Raw genomic sequence first — 18,170 nt, 5'->3', positions numbered from 1 at the left:
GGGGGGGGGGGGGGGGAGACAGGCTGTACTTTTCTCGTTGCCATGGCAAAGGTCGGGGGTTAACAGTGGCGGGGCTGCACAAGAGGTCAGAGTGTCGCGGGCTACGTGTGAGGTCATTTCCTGGTGTGAAGGCTCTCCTGGAACTTGGTGCTCGTGTAGCGGATGTGGAAGCCCTTCTTGCTGATTGTGTCGTCGCTATGGAAACGGATCAGCATGGCGTCTCCGGGGGAGTAAATCCCCTCCCTTGGCTGAGGAAAGGGAAGATAGAGAGACATGTTGTGAAGCTTCTCTTAAAAGGTTCATACAGGAGTTCCTGCATGTTTCAGCTCATTTTACAAATCAAACAGCAGCGTCTTTGCAAAAAAAAAAACATTTTGATGGATACATTTTGTATTTTTTACACCTTTCAAACAAGTTAAAAGACCAAAAAAGACCAAATACAACAATACATTACTCCATCTCTTAATACCTGCCCCAGCTGGACACTGTGACTCATATTGGAAAGAATGGTGCATTTGTTAAGTGCATTTTTTTCCACAAATGAACAAGCATGTACAGTAGTGTGTTAATGAATATTTATAGCAACAGGATACGGGTACGTGGAAAAATTAGCTACAGTTCATGGATCACATGATGTGGATGATATGGATGTGTTTTTATTAGTGTTTGGATGAAAATGGGCTTTTATCACAGAGAAATAAGCAATACATAAAGATATATGAGATCTTTTCATGAAATCTGTTGTTAATAACAAATATATTAAAGTCTACTACGACTACTTCACACTGTTCATCCTTTTTTTCTATCCCTCTCTCTCTCTTTTTATTCTCAACAAATTCAATATGCCTGCTTAATACCACTTTTCACAATTCCATTCCCTGTTCTTTGTTTTGTTCTGTCTTTGATTGTTTGTTTGTTCTGTAATTGCCCTTTGTCCCATACTGTCCTGTAATGTGTGTATAAATGTTCAATAAAATTTTTTTTTTTAAAGTTTAGGATCAAAAGGAAATGAATGAAAACTAACAACTGCCTTTCCATCATTTGGCAACTGGCAACTCTAATGAATGAACCATGTATGAAGTCATGATGACGTCTTACCCCTGAGCCACAGAAGCGTCCGAGTCGATGTGAGTTGGCGTCGTACCCGTTGTACAGCTCGATGTAGTCATAACCACAGTCGGCTTCCTCCTCGACCTCGAATGTGATGAAGCTCAGCTCGATGCCGTAGCCCTGTTCAGCCATCAGCAGCCACTCGCAGTCGGTGTGGCCCGGGTAGTTGTTGTCTCCAAACTGGGAGTGAGAGTAGAGGTTCTTCTGACGAGCTTCTGCCTTCAGACGACCCCCGCACTCTGAGGAGAGACGGACGGAGGGGAGAGTGAATTTTGATCCTCTAAATTTGGCATTTATTAGTTTTTGTGCTGATCAAGAGAGAAATAAAAGTCAAGTCAGGTTTCACGAATGACTTCCCTCTTGTATGTGCTGTTAAGAACCACTAGAGGGAGATAGTGCTCTTAAAAACCTTAGAGATTCAAGTTGGTGACTGTGAGTGATGCTCTTGTTGTAAAACACAAAAACTCACCAACACAAAGTCCTTTTAACCTAAGTCATAATGCACACAGAGACTCAGACACACGTCCACACAGATACACACCTGTGGAGTGTGTAGCTTGGAAGCCCTTCCTTTGCACCGAGGCGTCCGAGATGAAGCGGAGGTACATCTTGTTTCCGGTGGAGACCAGAGGCTCCGGGATTTTACTGCCGCACAGTCGACCCAAGATGGCCGCCGTGTCACTGTCGCCGTCGAAGGCCTCCAGGTGGTCGTACGCACACTCCTGGTGCTGCTCGATCTCGAATTCATTGAAGGTCTAAAGAGGAGGAGGCAGAGAGGGAGAGAGAGAGAGGAGACAGTGTTGAAACGTGACCTGTTAACCTCCACTGAAATATTTGATATGTCAATCATCCACAATAATCAATAATAACTAACAAAAAATAAATGCATTTCTGAAAAGACACTTTGCTTTTCTATTTTTACTGCAGAACAGGTAAATGGGATGATTTTTTTCTTTGCAAATTGGGTGAAATTACCCTTTAAACCTGCATTATGAACTTAATGCAGGTTTTTTAAAGTGACTATGAGGACTTTCAAAAAGCGAAAGTGTTTTCACATTATATTTCCCATGAGCCTCCACGCGCACGGTGAAATTCTTGGACCGGCGCAAGACGGACGAAAGCAAAAGCATGCCATGTGCCAAGAATGTTTTCATGAAACAAGAACGAAAGTCGGAGGTTCGAAGACGATCAGATACCGTCGTAGTTCCGACCATAAACGATGCCAACTAGCGATTCGGCGGCTTTATTCCCATGACCCGCTGGGCAGCATCCGGGAAACTAGGAAACCAGAAAATGCTGGGCGAGTCGACCACTAATAATAATATCAAAATAACTATTAAGACAAAACGATATATTTATCGAAAATGGACCCATTAACAAGTGTGGGTAACGTAGATTCATCCACATTAACATGAGACTCTTTTATAACCAAAAGCAAACTCCTCGGGGTCTCTTTAATGAATGAAAATATCTTCTCCTTATGTCACATGAACACATTAAATAATAACAGAGGAAGGGTGTTCAGAGGCCTGTCCAGTCGTCCCAGTGATTGTTTTCACTGTTTATATGGAATCAAAGCAAAAGTCTCAACTTCACAAACTATATGTTGAGTCCAAAAGAAAAAAAAAAGTCTGAGACCAGTGACTCATGAAAGGACTGGAAGCAGCAGAGTGAGGAAGAGAGGGACACTAATGAGCAGAGTGTGTCCTCTGCAGCAACCATCATTATATTGTGTCTTCATTAAACACACTTTTCTTCATGGTGTCAAAAGTATCACTGCACAAACAAGCTCGGCCTTTAATTAACTTAAAACACAACAAAACTCTGTCAGCGCTAACTCAGCTGGAACAAGATGAGAGTCAGTTTCTTTCCAACCATCTTTCTAAAAACATATATCAAACTCTTTCTATTGTGGTAGAAATGATATTTTAAAGTCCATTTAATCTGTGTCTGATGTCATGAATGTTGTAAACTATCTATTTCTTGACAGTGTGGAAATGGTTTTTTCTATAATTCACAGAGCAGTGACGACAACTGGATATTAGTTTTCCGTCGTTATTTTTAACCCAATTAGTTGGATTATGTTGTGTGGAGATAAATAAAAACTCAACATTTTTACTGAGAGTTAGACATGTTTTCAAAATATATATATATACACGTTCTGCATTTTTAAATACATCAGAGGAGGAACCCGCGGCCTCGCTCCGTCTTTGCCTACACATCGCTGACACTCTGACATGCATGTAACACAGGAGTCACGATTCATAATCTAATCAAGTCGCTGTGAGCTGACTCATAACACCTTGCAGGCCTCTCTCTCTCTCCCACGCACAGTCACACACACACCCTGACTCCAACTCGTCTCCTGAGCCGCACTCCATCACGCCACCGCAAATCATCACCATCACCACCACCGCCGCCGCCGCACCGACGACGACCGACCCAGGCGGAAGGAGATGCGGCGTGTGAAGGTGGGCTGATGTTTCTGAGGATGTCGTTTTGCTGTGAGGGCTCTGAGTGTTCGGTTGTGAGGACGATGGTGATGGCTTCCAGATGTGTCTCTCTCTCTCGCTGTGGCTCGGGGTGAGACACTAGAGTTTGTGGATCTGTTTACTGTTCCCAAGTGAACTGTGTGTGTGTGTTTGTGCGAGTGTGTGTGTGAAAGAGTGAGAGTGAAGAAGCAATAACAGAATGACCTTCATGGCTATGTGCAGATTTCTGGTATTAAATTTATCCTGCTGTGATGTCATTACTGTGGATATAGAGCGCACCCTTGCTAATCTCAGCAAACACACACACTCACACACACACACACACATACACGATTTGCTGAGTGTGGATAAAAGATAGCAACACTCAAAGTACCCATCTGCTGAATCTGTGTATAGATCACATGTCGTCAAGGTGTGACGGCACGGTGTAAAAAAAAAACAGTGTCAACGTGTGATCGTAACCGGTAACGTACGTGATGTAATATGTTTTTTAGTTGTTGCGTAACCGATAATAAGAGATTATCAAAACTAAATAACGGCTGATGAGGCTGATGACAATTTTGATAAGATGCAGCCAGTAAGGAGCCAAATCCGAATATTCTGTAGGACTACACACTGCAGACTGTGTGTGTGTGTGTGTGTGTGACACTACTTGCATTTGGGAACACGAGTAGGTTTTAGGAGGATTATCCGAAGCACGCTTTGTAAATGTGACTGTGTCTGTGTCTGTGTCTGCATTTGGGTCTTTGTGAGGACACATTTGAGTTTTGTGTTTGTGATATTCAAGTTTTAAATGAACTGATCAATAGTCTAATAGTCCAATTGAACAACCAATGAATCAGTTCTCAAACTTAAACACCAAAGTTTAGCTGCTTTTCTTTGTCTTTAGCCACAGTAAAGTGAATATGTTCAGATAAACCTTCAGCTTCCATCAGCCAGGACGGTATTTTCCTCTATTGTGATGTTTCACACACCAAATGATGAATTGATTCATCAAGAAAATAATCACCAGATTGATCAAAAATCAAAAATTCATGCATTCAGTCACTTAGCTGCAGCTGTAGTGCATTTAACTGTGCATACCCAGGAGTGTTGCTTGCATGCTGCTGCAGAAATTAATGTCAGATGCCTTTTGAGATCACAGTTAAAGCACGTGAACAAGTGGGAGCGGTGGTCTGGTGTTAACTAAACATGGTGAGATGCTGACTCTGATCGGCTGTGGTGGGAGAGACTTGTATGCGCAGGTATGTGAATAATGTGACTCAGATTGTAGCCAGTTGTTTGTGTGTACGTAGGAACTGATACAAAGAAAGTCTCAGATGTTAACAGGGTCAACTGGTCTGGCACCCATTTCGTCGATGAGCTGTTTGAGGGCATCAGGTTCACAGTTACAACACAGTTTAAGTTTAAAGTAAGAATATGGGTTGTGGGTGTTTTGTATCTTGGATGTTTAATCACTCCACTAGCTAGCCTGTGATATTTTACAGAGCTTGAATCTTCATTTAAACTTAATTTAAAGGGGAACTATGTAAGTCCGGTCGCTTTACCACTGTTTTGCTAACCATCCTCCTGGCCATGTGCATTTGTTTACAACAAAGCCAGCGAGAAATCAATCAATAGAGCGGTGCATAACGTTATATACCATATACGATGTTACAACGTGTATATTTGTGTAGTCTTATCTGTCATAAACAGGAGATGGCGGGTTATGGGGCGTTTTTTTTGTTGTGGTGCGCGGAAACGAGAGCTGGGACACCGGGTCGTAGGCTCTGATCTTACAAAGTTGTTTTTTCAGCCAAGAGACGCTAGGTGGAAGGCAGAGAGCCTCCATGCTCCCACGTAACAAGTTACATGTCATTTTTTAAAACACAACAACACAATTACTCCAAAGCTGTTTAATCAAGGTAAAAATGTAGCATAGTTGAGGTTAAAATCCTGCATAGTTCCTCTTTAAATAATTAGTCGCTTGGGAAAGCAACTTTTGCGTTTCGTTTTTCTTCAGTTCTCTAATTTATCTACAGAGGGGCTGTTATACTGTTGTTCCGGCAGCACAATGTGGGACATGACAACTGTCAAAGATCATCAAAAAGTGTATCCATTATCTCTTGAACACAATAAACACATGTATATAATGTAAATATGCAGAAGTGAGATGCTTGGTTCGGCGCTTTGGAAAGATTCAATTTTCTGGTCTTTGGCGTGGAACAGTTTCCAACCAGCCCACAGACGACAGCGCATCACTATATTCTTGTCCTTTATCTCGAGGAGGGAAACATAACGTCTGTATTTTCCAGGACAGTCAATTCAACCCTGGACAGTCCGTCATTGTGTCGACTACTAGTGGTGTGATCACACCCACCAAGTCACGTGATCAATGACCATAAACCGTATAATCCTCTGAGGTCTGCGATTTTCAAATTAAATAAGAAGTTAACCCATTGAAGTAACTGTATTTGTGTTACTTCAAAATTACATTTGAAAAAAATAATTCGTTACACTACTCATTACTGCAAAAATTAGTATAGAAGTACATACTCATGAATGTCAAGACCACTCCAAGTGAAGTGCAAACAGTGTCGAGCATCCCTCGTGAACACACCTGAGACAGGAGATCATCTCTTCAACATCCTGCTCACACTGTCAGTCACACAACATCTGTCTGAGCTGATGTGCCGTCACCAAACTCTATCTCTCTCTATTTCTGCCCCTTGTCGCCGTCTCGTCATCATAAATAACAATAACAATGCAAACATGAGCTGACAACAAAACTCCAAAGTATTAAATATGTTGTCGGGTTGTTGAATCATAACTGTTTCATTCATTCATTCATTCAGTGTTTTAATGAATAAGTAGAACTGCAGTAACTAACTATCTGTGTCGACACACAAAAATGCTTATACACACTCAAACGTATGCATGTGTGTGTGCGCGCACATGCAGCCTGCAAACACACACACACAGAAAAACACAAAGACACAGATGGCCACTGCCCAAGGCCTCTTTCTAACGCATGAGCACACGCTTGCAGTTAGCCTGAATATACAAACGTGCTCTCTCTCTTTCGTTCTCTCTTTCCCCCCGTTCACATTTGGATTTCATATGTGGAACATGTGAAAGAGAGATCATCGTGTAAGAAGGAGGGGGGGCAGCCCGAGGGTTTTTTACACAACCCACAGACAGAATAATGTATTGTTATGAGGGAAGGAGGAGGCATCCCAGTGATCCTCAAGAAAATGTGTTGAGTGCTGCTTCGTTTGATGAACACTTACGATCTTGACTCTGTGGCCCGGCGTGGCTGTGATGTCCCAGGTGCACTCCTTACGGCTGGGATACTTGTCCGGCCAGTTAGGGCTGCTCAGGGTCCCACTGGGGCTGTGGATCTTATGCTCACACTCAGCTGGACACACGCACGCACACATAGAAACACGCAAGCACACACATGAAGAGGAAGTTAAAAATCGTGGCTGCACAGGAAAAGGTCAGAGGAAATGGAAAGAGAACAGGAAGGAGAGAAATGAGAGAACCAAACTAGAGAGAAAAGATCTCAAAGAAACACATCCTGGTGACAAGTTCACTGAGGATTTCATGTGCACAAAGACACTGTAGTTTGTGTAGTTGCTGTACTGGGCAAACTTCATTCACAGACATCATAAAAAAAACATAGAGAAACGATCAAATATGATACTAAAATGTTACATTTTCATTAGTTTTAGCAGTAGCAGGAGATTAACTAAATGTTAAGTTTAAATCCATGTAGAAGTCAACCAAATGATCATCCTACAGTATGTCATTTCTTTGAATGTTTACATAAGCAACTACCCAATAATATTAATCTATTATGGACTAATAAAATACATCTTTAAATATTCGTACACACACAGAATTTGTTGCAGACACTGCAACTTAAAGTCCCGAGCCTTATTTACACCGATGTTTAGGAGCATTGTGGGTAAATTGAGATGTTTGCAGTGGCTGTGTTGCAGGCTTCTTTTTTTTTTCTTTTTTTTTGCACCTTTACTGTTCCTGTACAATCCAAATCCTCTTGACCAATCAATACTCTGTTACTGTACATCATGGAAACAGTTATCAGCAATTTATCTGGGCAAACTTTTTGGGTGTCTCAATGTGATGATCCCACAATGCATTGCTAAGAACCCTGATTGAAAAAAAGAAAACACTACTTTGAGATTTACTGCAGCATAGAAGCTTGGTTTCACTCATGGGCAAGTGACTAAATCCTGGCAGCAATGCCACACACTAAGTTCTTGGCTGAAGTTGGACTCTTGGAAAGTTTGCATCAGTTACAAACTGCACCAGATGAAGGAAATACAGCACATGTGTGTTTAGTGTGTTTGTGCATTTGGTATAGGTTAAATGGATGTGGCACAATGAAGATGATGGGATGCAGGAGGCATTCACAAGACAACACAATGTGCTCCAGAGAGACAGTTTTTTTTATTTAGAGTCAGATAAACTGGACCCATGTACAGAATGAGACCAATGGATTTACATGAACAATGTAGAAATGTAAAGGAGAGTTTTACAACATGCAATATAATGAACACAGACGTCATATTCCACAGGAGACTCTACAGACCCTCAGACTGTCAGCAGTTGAAAATAAACTATTTGCATGATATAGATTTGATCTCTGACATTGAATTCTGTCATAATTATCGTGCCTGACAAAGCATCAGAGGCAAAAATACTCAAATCTTTCACATTGTCAAGTTGATGACAGTAACAGAAGTATGACTGCATCACAATATTAAAAGAAATTAGGTTAAAAAGAAAATCAGCTTCACGAAAAGGAAGAAACTAAATCTCTGAAAGTTTACTTGTCTTTCTTTCATTTCCTCTTGTCTCATAGTGTTACACACCTCTGGCAGGTGAGAGACATCCCTTAATCCAACACGTTAACAGCACATGCCAGTCTGTGCAAATGTGTCTCCACAGGTTGGTCAAACCACACGCACACACAGTATGTACAATATGGATGTAAACACACATACAAACACACACACACAGAGGAAGACCGCACTACATGCGACGCTTTTTAAGCTCCCAGATGTTTGAAACATGAGTCTTTTTATGAGCGGCACAGGGAGCCTTTAGTGAGGTGTGTATGTGAGTGGTGATGTGATGTGTGTGCGTACACGTTCAAAAGTTCAACTTCAAAGGGATGAGTATAATATGTCAATTCAAGAGTTGTGTATTTGCATGTGTGCGCACATGGGAATGTGTCGGTGGCTTTTAATAAATAATGTTTTATGTCAAACTGAAACCCCCCTGTGATTTGTGTTTCTCACACGCAAACACACATCACAGTAAACACAGCTTTGGTGACTTACAGGCAGAGCTGTTTGTCTTTTGAAGCAGGTTCAAGTCCAATCCCAAGTCATGTCAAACAAGTTCATGTTAAGGTTAAAGTCTGGAGAAGAAAAGCATTGATTCCCAACCCTTGTGCTGCAGACTGGTGCTCGTTAACAAACAAGCTTCTCAGAGGGGAACTGTGAGGAACATAATAACGTTGTATCTTCAGAAGATTTTCTTACAGCGGTAAATTTGAACTTGTCATTTGTGCTGCATGTGCTAAAAAATGTTTTTTTAAAGTCTGCAGTGCACGAAAGGTAAGAAACCACTACTTTAGACCAAGTGCAAGCAGAGGCGATTTTAGCCCAAACTCGCTTTGCAGAATCTCATTTTCATGTCTCTTTTCTCTTTCCATGATTGGCTTCTTCCCCAAACTTTTACAATTTTTTAAATATACGGCTTTATGTTTGTGGGTGGTATGGCGTGACACATCTCTGTTTGTGTTGTGCTGTTTTTATCTTTACGTCTTAGAGCTACGATTTACCTGGCATTCATCGCAGCATTTGTCTCGCTTCAAGACAGTTTACACAGATTATGACTAAGACTTTAAAATACCTGTCTTGTGCAATATGACGTGTAAGATTGTTGTTTTTATATAGTTTACATCAAACAAATTGCAAGTTAAGTCTTAAATCTCTCAGATAAAGGTTTTAAAGGACGTTCGAGTCAAGTCTCGTCGTTAAGATCAAGTTTTTTAAAGGACCAGTGTGCAGGATTTAGCGACATCTAGTGGTGAGGTGTTGGACTGCACCTAAATGAATACCCCCTACCCTTTAAAAGTGGGTGGGAGAACCTGCAGTAAAGACTTTCTCTAGAGACTGTGTTCGGTTTGTCCATAATGAGCACCAGTAGAAACATGGCGGGCTCCATAGAAGAGAAACTGCTGCCTATTCAGATATAGGCAGCGCGAAACCCAAGCTAACAAAAACACAGTTCATAGTATTACATACATTAATGAATGTATTATCAATTATATATTCAATTTCACCAATAGGTCATTTGAAATCCTACACACTGGTCCTTAAGGAAAAGTTTAAATCACGTCTTATATGTTGAGTCTTTTATATAACTGACTCCATGTGCTTTCACTGCACAGACTTAATGATTATATATAATAGAAAGAAATCACATGTAGCATTAAAAGTGTGTTGCAAGGCCTGTCTGGCACTTTTTTTTGTTTTTGTTTAGTTTTTTAGGTCAAACCCTGAGAGTTTCATGTTTTTGTCTCCAGCCTCAGGTCGACAGGAGATTAAAAAAAACAAAAAAACCACCAACCTTTCCTCAAATGGGGAGGGTCAGTCTGCTGTCATGCGGACTCTGATGCGGGTAGACAGAGTAGGGATTGTACGATGGACGATGACTGTTTTTATGAATGAGCACATGCTTGTGTGGGTGTGTCAGGACATGCATGTGCGCTCCAATGTTTTTGTGCCAGTGTGTGTGCGGATGTGAATGTACGTGAAACCCACCTTCCTTACAGTCATGTTTGTTCTCATGCAGTACAAAGCCATGGCGACACTGACAAACGTAAGAGCCCACTGTGTTGATGCACTCGTGCTGGCAGCCGCCGTTGTCCTTGCTGCACTCATCTTTGTCTGTGAGAGATACACATGCAACACATCACTCATGTGGAAACAGCAAAGAGACTGGGTGGAGGGAAGGAAGAGGTCAAGCTGGGGGAGAGGAGTGGAAGGATGAGACCTTAAGGACGAGGGGGTGGGGAGGTGGAGTATGAGAAAGAAAAGATAAAGTAAGTAAGTAAAGGAAGGGAGGGGAGGGAGTCAGTGAAGGAGAATGTGAGGTAAAAATTAAAAGGAAAGTGACAGAAATAGATGAGCAAAAACCAAGAGTATGAGCTGACACGTCCACCCAGATCATTATTCAACTGTCAACTCAAAGTTTTAATTAGGAGGCTGATAGTTAAAGCCCAACACGATGGCCCAAAAAGGCAGAACCATCACAGCTTTAAACACAATCTGCAGCTCAAACCAAAACCACACAAACACTTAAAGCTTTCCAACAGGGTGAGGTGAGAGGAAACCAACGACTAACAACAGAAATCAGTGTGTGAACAGGGAGCTAAAGAGATAAACGCCCTCAAAATAAAAAGACACCTCCAAAGAGTTAAGTTTGTTTGTGTGTATGTGTGTGTGTGTGTGTGTGTGTGTCAGGTTCAGTTGGTCTGTGAAACTGTCTTTGTGCTACTCGGGGTCATGGCTACAGCTGCTCTGTGGTCAAACGTCTCTTGACCTCAAAAAGCTCTTTTCAGATCAGCTGTGCTGTCCTCGGGCCAGACCACCACGGCTCCGTCAGTCTGAGGAGAAGCTGTGAGACCTGACGGGAGCTTCGGTCTGTCTTCACGTTACAGTATGAATCCCAGAAATACAAAAAAAAAAACCTCTCCACAGTAACAACTGAACCAGACCTACTTCTGTGTGACGTCCCGACATCACAGTAACATGGTAGGATATGTGGGACATTAAGTTGCCATGGTGATGCCGTAATGTAGACCACAAATTCTCCCTAAAAATAAACTGATTAGTTTTTGAAGAACTTTGGTCCATAAATTTGCATACTAACAAGGAGGACTGGTTTTCTTCAAAGAACAATAGCAGCTTTACTGCTGCACATGAAATGAATGAAATGTGTGTTTTTTTAAGTCATTAACAGCTGCTTATACTGTGTTGTTATGATGCTGGTAGCTACACGTACAGTAGTGCACTCTGTGAGAATAGTTTACTCAGTTAAAGAGCAATTCCTGTCGTAATCAATGTTTACCTCAGATATCAGGTCACCTATGATCAGATCATTTCATACCATCCATACTCCCAACTGCAGCGTGTGGACGTTTACATTTGTTTTTGTTCAAGAATCTATCGTTTTTTCAATGTTCATTAATGAGCTCCAGACTAATTTTAAAATTCTTCTGAGGTTGCAAGTAACGTCCTTTTGACCATCACCTAAATTTTAAAATCCGCTTTACAATTAAATTAAATCAAAATTCAGACGCATTTCGGACGCATTGTTTCTTTCCGGGTCAGAGAACAAACGCCTCAGACGCCTCAGACTCAAATTCAGCGGCTGCAGCCTTCAGTCCCTCTACTGTTGTGTTCTCTGACCCGTGGTACTGTAAGTCCGAATTTGCTTTAATGCATTAATGAACATTGAACAAACGATAGATTCTTGAACAAAAATGAATACAAACGTCCCGAGTATGGATGGTATGAAATGAACTGATCATAGGTGACCTGATATCTGAGGTAAACATTGATTACGACTGGAAATGCCCTTTAAGTATATTGTTACCACTCTTGCATTTGTCTGCTAAATATAAATCTATATGCTGCAGACAGCATATGGATACCAAATGGACTACTACTCTTTAAGACTTTTGCATGATTTCATACATACTTCCCCAATTTCCAACTGATATATTTTAGCATCTTTGGGAATTTGGGGATCTGCACTGATTGTTTGGCTGCCAGGTGTGAATTTAAAACGATTGACAGACTGACATACAGTATGGAGAGACCTCAAACAACAAGAGCCGACACAACAAAGGTGTTTTTTTTCTCACTGCATGCTCATTTTACTCTCCCTCATCCTCTAATTTGTGGCCTTTTTTTTACGACCACATGGCTCCTCCACCAGGATGTCTGGGTGATGATGACAAAGGCCCCTGTAGTGAAGCCGAACGCTGTGTGGGGAGCAGAACGGATCACTGCGTGGAGGTGGAAGAGGCTCTGTGTGGGGCTGCTGCCACGTTGACAACGACCACAGTGTCAGAAAGACAGAGAGCAGGAGATGGACAGATGACCGCACAGGAAGACTGAAGAGTGTGGGAGACGGAGCTGTGTGTGTGTGTGTGTGTGTGTGTGTTTGTGTGTGTAACTGTGAGGGACAGATTCCTATAAAGAGATGTGAGATTAGACACAGACACTGAGTCTCACCTCAACTCCAGAGCTTGTGAATCAAACTAGATCTGCTTTTAATGAAACCACTAAATCCTTCTCTTGCTCTCTCTCTCTCTCCCTCTCTCCCTCCCTCTCTCTCTCTCTCTCCCCTACTCCGTGTGTGTGTGTGTGTGTGTGTCTGTGTCTGATGTGGTATTACGGTGCTATTGTGGGCTCAGTCTCACCCTATCACAGGCTAAGAAGCTTTGCGGTTGATGCTACACAGTGTTCATTGTAGCTTTCTTCAGGTCAAGCACACAATGTCCACATGCACACACACATGCACGCACTCACACTCACACACACTCACACACACACTCACACTCACATGGATTAGTAGTGTGTGGGAGGTTTGAAGGGACCTCCCTAAAGCTGCTGGCGTGTCGCCAACCAAAAGCTATCCCTGGAAGTTTCTGACAACAGCTGAGCCACTCACAACAACTTTTTACACATGCACTCGAACGCATCATCTGTGTCTGACTAAGTCGTTTCTGCACAGCCGCACTCCACTGAGCGCGTCGGCCGTGTGCTGCAGGTGTTCTGCAGGTAGCTGACGAAACAGTCGACAGCTCTACGTCATCTGAAGTGGGAGGAAGTCGTTTTGGAGCAGAGAGAGAAACTGGCGTCTTAAAACTGTTATTATAACCGATAATCTTCATTATCTGGTGTTAGCATACAACAAATTCATCCGTGCTACAGCGAGTAGAGGATGTTTGTTGCGTTTTGACCGGAAAATCACAGCTGTGTCCAAATTCCACACTATGTAATAATAATAATTCTCACGGTATACACTGTATTCATACTAGCGAAGTTAAAAAAAATAATTAAATAATATGCATTTGATGTATGTCTTGACTTTTCAAGGTGGTGCTGACGGTGCACTTTTGTCCCATAATGCAATGCACAAGAGAAGAGCTTCTCACAGCAGCAAAACATTGAGACACTCCTGAAGGATCACTAAAAATTTTGAAACTGACTCTATATACTGTAAGTTGGCTTGCTTGGCATCTATTTGTACACATTATGTGTGATTTCCTTGTATAAATAACACAGTATTGTAATACAGATGTGTAAATATTTTACTGATGTCTGCAAAATCACATATAAAACTAATGTTGAGAGCAATGACGGCTCCATTTGCATCTATTAAATTAGAAAATCTCTTGATTACAGCTGACAGAGAGGGAAATGTGTAAATCAAAAATGTTTTATTATTAAATGTGACTTGGTTTTGCATCTTGAAAACAAAAGAAGGATCAGAGACCTTCTATTTAACAAAAATGTTCATGCCTTTATATCATCCAGAGCTTTTTACTTCTATTTTTTTTTGTTTCTTTTAAGCACATTGAATGACCACTACATATGATAATGTGCTATACAAAAACATTTGTCTTGCCTTGCCTTTCTTCTTGATACTCTTGATTTCTACTGGCTGGTGTGGAATTGGGACACAGCACATGTTTCCCTCTGGAGGAGAATGGATTGGACAACGATCCACGCCATGAAAGCAGGATCCATCCATTCCCTTGAATCACCAATCAGAGAGGCCGATTGTGAGGTCATGTTACCTCTGACCTTTGATGAGGCCGCCAGCTTGTTGTTGATGCGGCCACGAGCGGGAGAGCGGCCGTGCTTTATGTCCTGGCATGACTCAAACACAAACATACGCTCCTGACACAGAGCCAGCCTGTCTGAAGGAGAGAGGGCAGAGCGTGGGGTGGGTGGGTGGGTGGGTGCAGGACGACAGGGAGGAGGCTCAGGAGGAGCAGCAGCACAGACAGACACAACACAAGCAGACAAACTTATACTGTATGGACACAGACATATGCATATGGACACAAATGCAAGCAAACGTACACAAACACAAAGCAGAGGTGGGCAGATATGAAATGTCAAACAGGCCTCCCTCCCTATGCTGTGGATGAACTCTCCCAAAGCCAGCAGCAAAGAGAGGAAACTTAAATACTCAGCACAAGTCCACAAAGCTCTGTTCATGCACAACGCAATGAAGTTACTACAAAAAATCTAATTTCCACCTGTTACAAACCTACTTCAGCTAAACTGCTCTGCACTCTCCTGGCTCTTTATACAGTGTCTAAGTGCAGATGGCACGAGCTGTAACGAACGGCCCAAGTCCAGTCCAGCCCCCCACACCCTCCCACGCTCAGTCAGTTTGCACGTTCCTACGAAGGGTCCAAGTGTTGTTCCGACCCAACGAGCCTGAAGTGGGAGTGGGTTGTAAAGCCGTTCCAAAACCAACAACAGGCCTGTATCGATGCAGGTTTACCAACCACTCACACTGCCAGAGAAGTTGCAGCTTCACTTCTTTGCTTCTGAGCGAGATTACCTCACCTCAGACTATTTCTCGTGCAAATTATCTTTCAGATCAATATTGATATAATTACAATATCCTGTCTGGTATATTTTGGGGTGAAAAATTAATTTCCTGTTTCAATCAGAGAGCAGCGGGCGAGGACGTCCCAAAGCTCGCCAGTAAATTTATACCTTCCCTCTATGAAACACTCACTCCATCTCTGAGCAGTAGCGTGCAGGGACGGTACTGAAATCGGGCCTATTTCCAACTGTGAAATGTCAGTCCATTGAAACTACCTCAAACTGCTCCTGCAGAAAAATCAACACATCTGGTGTCCGTATGTTGTGTATGCTAATTATGCTCCAAACACTCACATATTTGCACAGATATGGCTCCATGGTTCCACCCACCCACAAAGACATATAAACCCACACACACACACACAGCACACACTCACACACTTGTCCTACCTGAGAAGAAATGGGCCTTGAAGCCTTTCTTGGAGACAGTGTTGTCAGACTTGAACTCGATTCTCATGTTGTTGTACTGAGAGGTGATGACTTCAGGGACCTCGGTGCCGCAGTATTTCCCATGCAGCTTAGAGTCGGACGAGAGGCCGCTCCGCACCTCCACATAGTCGTATTTACACACCTAAACACACACACACACAAACAACTCTATGACACACACCCACTCTCCTTTTGTATTGTGATTAACATAACGCATAAAAACACAGACACACTCACCTCGTTTCCCTCCAGCTCAAAGGCCTCAAACTGCATGGAGATGCGGTACTGAGTGGGAGCGACCACCTGCCACACACAGTTCTTGTTTGGTGGATACTCTTTAGGCCAACCAGGGGTGCTGATGGTCCCATTCAACTTAGAGAGGAGACCGCCGCACGCCGCTGCAAACACACACACAAACCATTCAGAGAGAGACAAGATAGAAAGAGCAGGAATTTGAGACTGAGTGGTGTTTGAGCTAGATGATAAAACATGGTGGCAGACAGGTGGGATGACACTCATATAACAGGGTCTATAAGTCCCTGCTTGCTCTCCCCTCATCTCTTGCCACCTCTATATAATGTGCTGTCCAATGAAAGCAACTTGCAAATCTTTAAAAATGCAGAAAATACTATGTGTTTACTTGTTTTACCTGAATGCAAAAGTATATTGTCATGTCAGAGTAAACTACATCTTCAAAAGCTGACAGAGCACACAGTTGATTGATGGACGTGAAATACTTCCCCAATGATTGGATGAGAAGATCCCGTAGCATAAAACTGCAAAGAAGCTGCTGAAATGTATCGATCCAGCTCCAGACAGTCGGACAAATCATATATTGACGGCTGATTAAATCTATATACTGTAAAATCATCGGGTTCTCCCAACTGCAGAAAAATGTAGTTGGGATGTTCATCCTCTTAATTTATCAGCATAAACCAAACCATGTTGAATCAGATGGACTTTTAGTTTTTATTCCTTAGTTTGGTTTCTAATGCCTTGACTCTTGCGTGCAATGGCTTAAATTACTTTAAGGGATCCTTTGTGTATAAGGCAAGAGCATGGAGAAACGCTCACAACTTTAGATTTTAATGGTGTATTGTGCAAGTGTTTTTATTTCAAGAAAATCTTAAATTGGACTCTAATGACTCTTACTTTAAGATGCTTTGTGCCACTGGCTCCAGGACTCTCTGACTATCTGCCACAGCCCACAGTGCTGACAAAAGCAGCCATTGTCTTTTTTCTTCTTTTTTTTAAACAGTTTTGGTTCAAGATTTACTAGTTTTCAAAATTGTGAACTATTGCATTTGTGAGTGAACAGACTCCAGCCCGTCATGTCCACAATTTCTCCACCGCAGCTGTGAGTTATCATGGTTGAGCAGTCAGCTTTGTGCATGCAGGGTTGGGATTTTACTGCCACAGCTGTGCGTAACGTTAATTTTGGTCAGGAGGGTGATATTCCTGATACAGTAAAGGCTGGAATGTGGAAAGCCTCTGCTTCCATCCATCCCAGTGGGAATATTTTTTCCCCAGAGCCCCCCCAGAGTCTGCTAAAACGGAAATGTGCTTGGAAAGTCATCGCTACTGATGTTTGTTAATTTCTTCACAGGAAATGGGCAAAGTTACTCACAAAAAGCACCTGTCCACTTCACCACATTTCCTGATGTGGCCCAGCAGCTATTTCTCCTGACCCCGTTCTCACCGCCAGGCTCAGCGTTAGACAGCTACAGACCTCAGCATATTTCCAAACTCATAGGTTTCGTGTTTGTTTTTTTGGGATAATCCACTTTCTTCAACATTTTCTCACACTTTTTATTCAAGGTGGATGCCAATGGTAACTACTGCTCTTCAAAGAAACACAGCAAAAAAACAAAAAAAAACCCACAATTTGGATATTTCACTAGCAGAGCTTTTTCTCTGTGCCTCTGAAGTGGTTTGCTCAGTTGTTTCAGTATGTGGGTCATTACGGGTTGTTAATCTATTTTGCGGGATTAAAGGACGTTCACAGCGTTTGTGGCACAGGAACAACGAGGCATGTGGCTTTGTGTCAGAAAGATGTTTTTTCCTGTTGATCGAGGCCGGTCGGATGTTGTTTTTTTTTTCTTTCTTGATGAGTTCGACTCATATCCGACAGAAACAAAGGAATGCACACGCAATCATGAGTTTAGCATACCACACACATACACACACGCGCGCTGTTACCTTCACAGCTCTTCTTGTCAGGAGCTAGTTCATAGCCAGGGTCACAGGCACACTTGAAGCTGCCCAGAGTGTTTACACACCTCTGTTCACATCCTCCATTGTCTGGTTTGGCACACTCATCCTCCTCTGAAAAACACACACGTCAGAGCACATTTTCACGCACATAAATAAAAACGCTTTGGTCCATGTGAGCAAAAAAAACAACACACAATTATACACA

At 42.3% G+C, this 18,170-nt stretch overlaps 1 protein-coding gene across 2 annotated transcripts in view; it reads right to left on the bottom strand.

Annotated features, from left to right (window-relative positions):
* The window catches only part of tll1 (tolloid-like 1), a 51,743-nt gene continuing 33,573 nt past the window's right edge, over window positions 1–18,170 (bottom strand). For both annotated transcript variants that reach the window (XM_083971566.1, XM_083971567.1), the window contains exons 14-21: window positions 17,951–18,076; window positions 15,989–16,149; window positions 15,713–15,893; window positions 10,445–10,570; window positions 6,872–6,999; window positions 1,652–1,865; window positions 1,099–1,349; window positions 1–248 (exon numbers count right to left, since the gene is read on the bottom strand). In XM_083971566.1, coding sequence (XP_083827692.1) covers window positions 114–248; window positions 1,099–1,349; window positions 1,652–1,865; window positions 6,872–6,999; window positions 10,445–10,570; window positions 15,713–15,893; window positions 15,989–16,149; window positions 17,951–18,076 — 1,322 coding nt within the window. In that variant the 3' untranslated portion in view covers window positions 1–113. The remainder of the gene's footprint in view (window positions 249–1,098; window positions 1,350–1,651; window positions 1,866–6,871; window positions 7,000–10,444; window positions 10,571–15,712; window positions 15,894–15,988; window positions 16,150–17,950; window positions 18,077–18,170) is intronic.

Source organism: Trachurus trachurus (assembly GCF_905171665.1).
Source record: "Trachurus trachurus genome assembly, chromosome: 1".
Lineage (NCBI taxonomy): Eukaryota > Metazoa > Chordata > Actinopteri > Carangiformes > Carangidae > Trachurus > Trachurus trachurus.
This window is presented reverse-complemented; position numbering and strand designations above follow the sequence as displayed.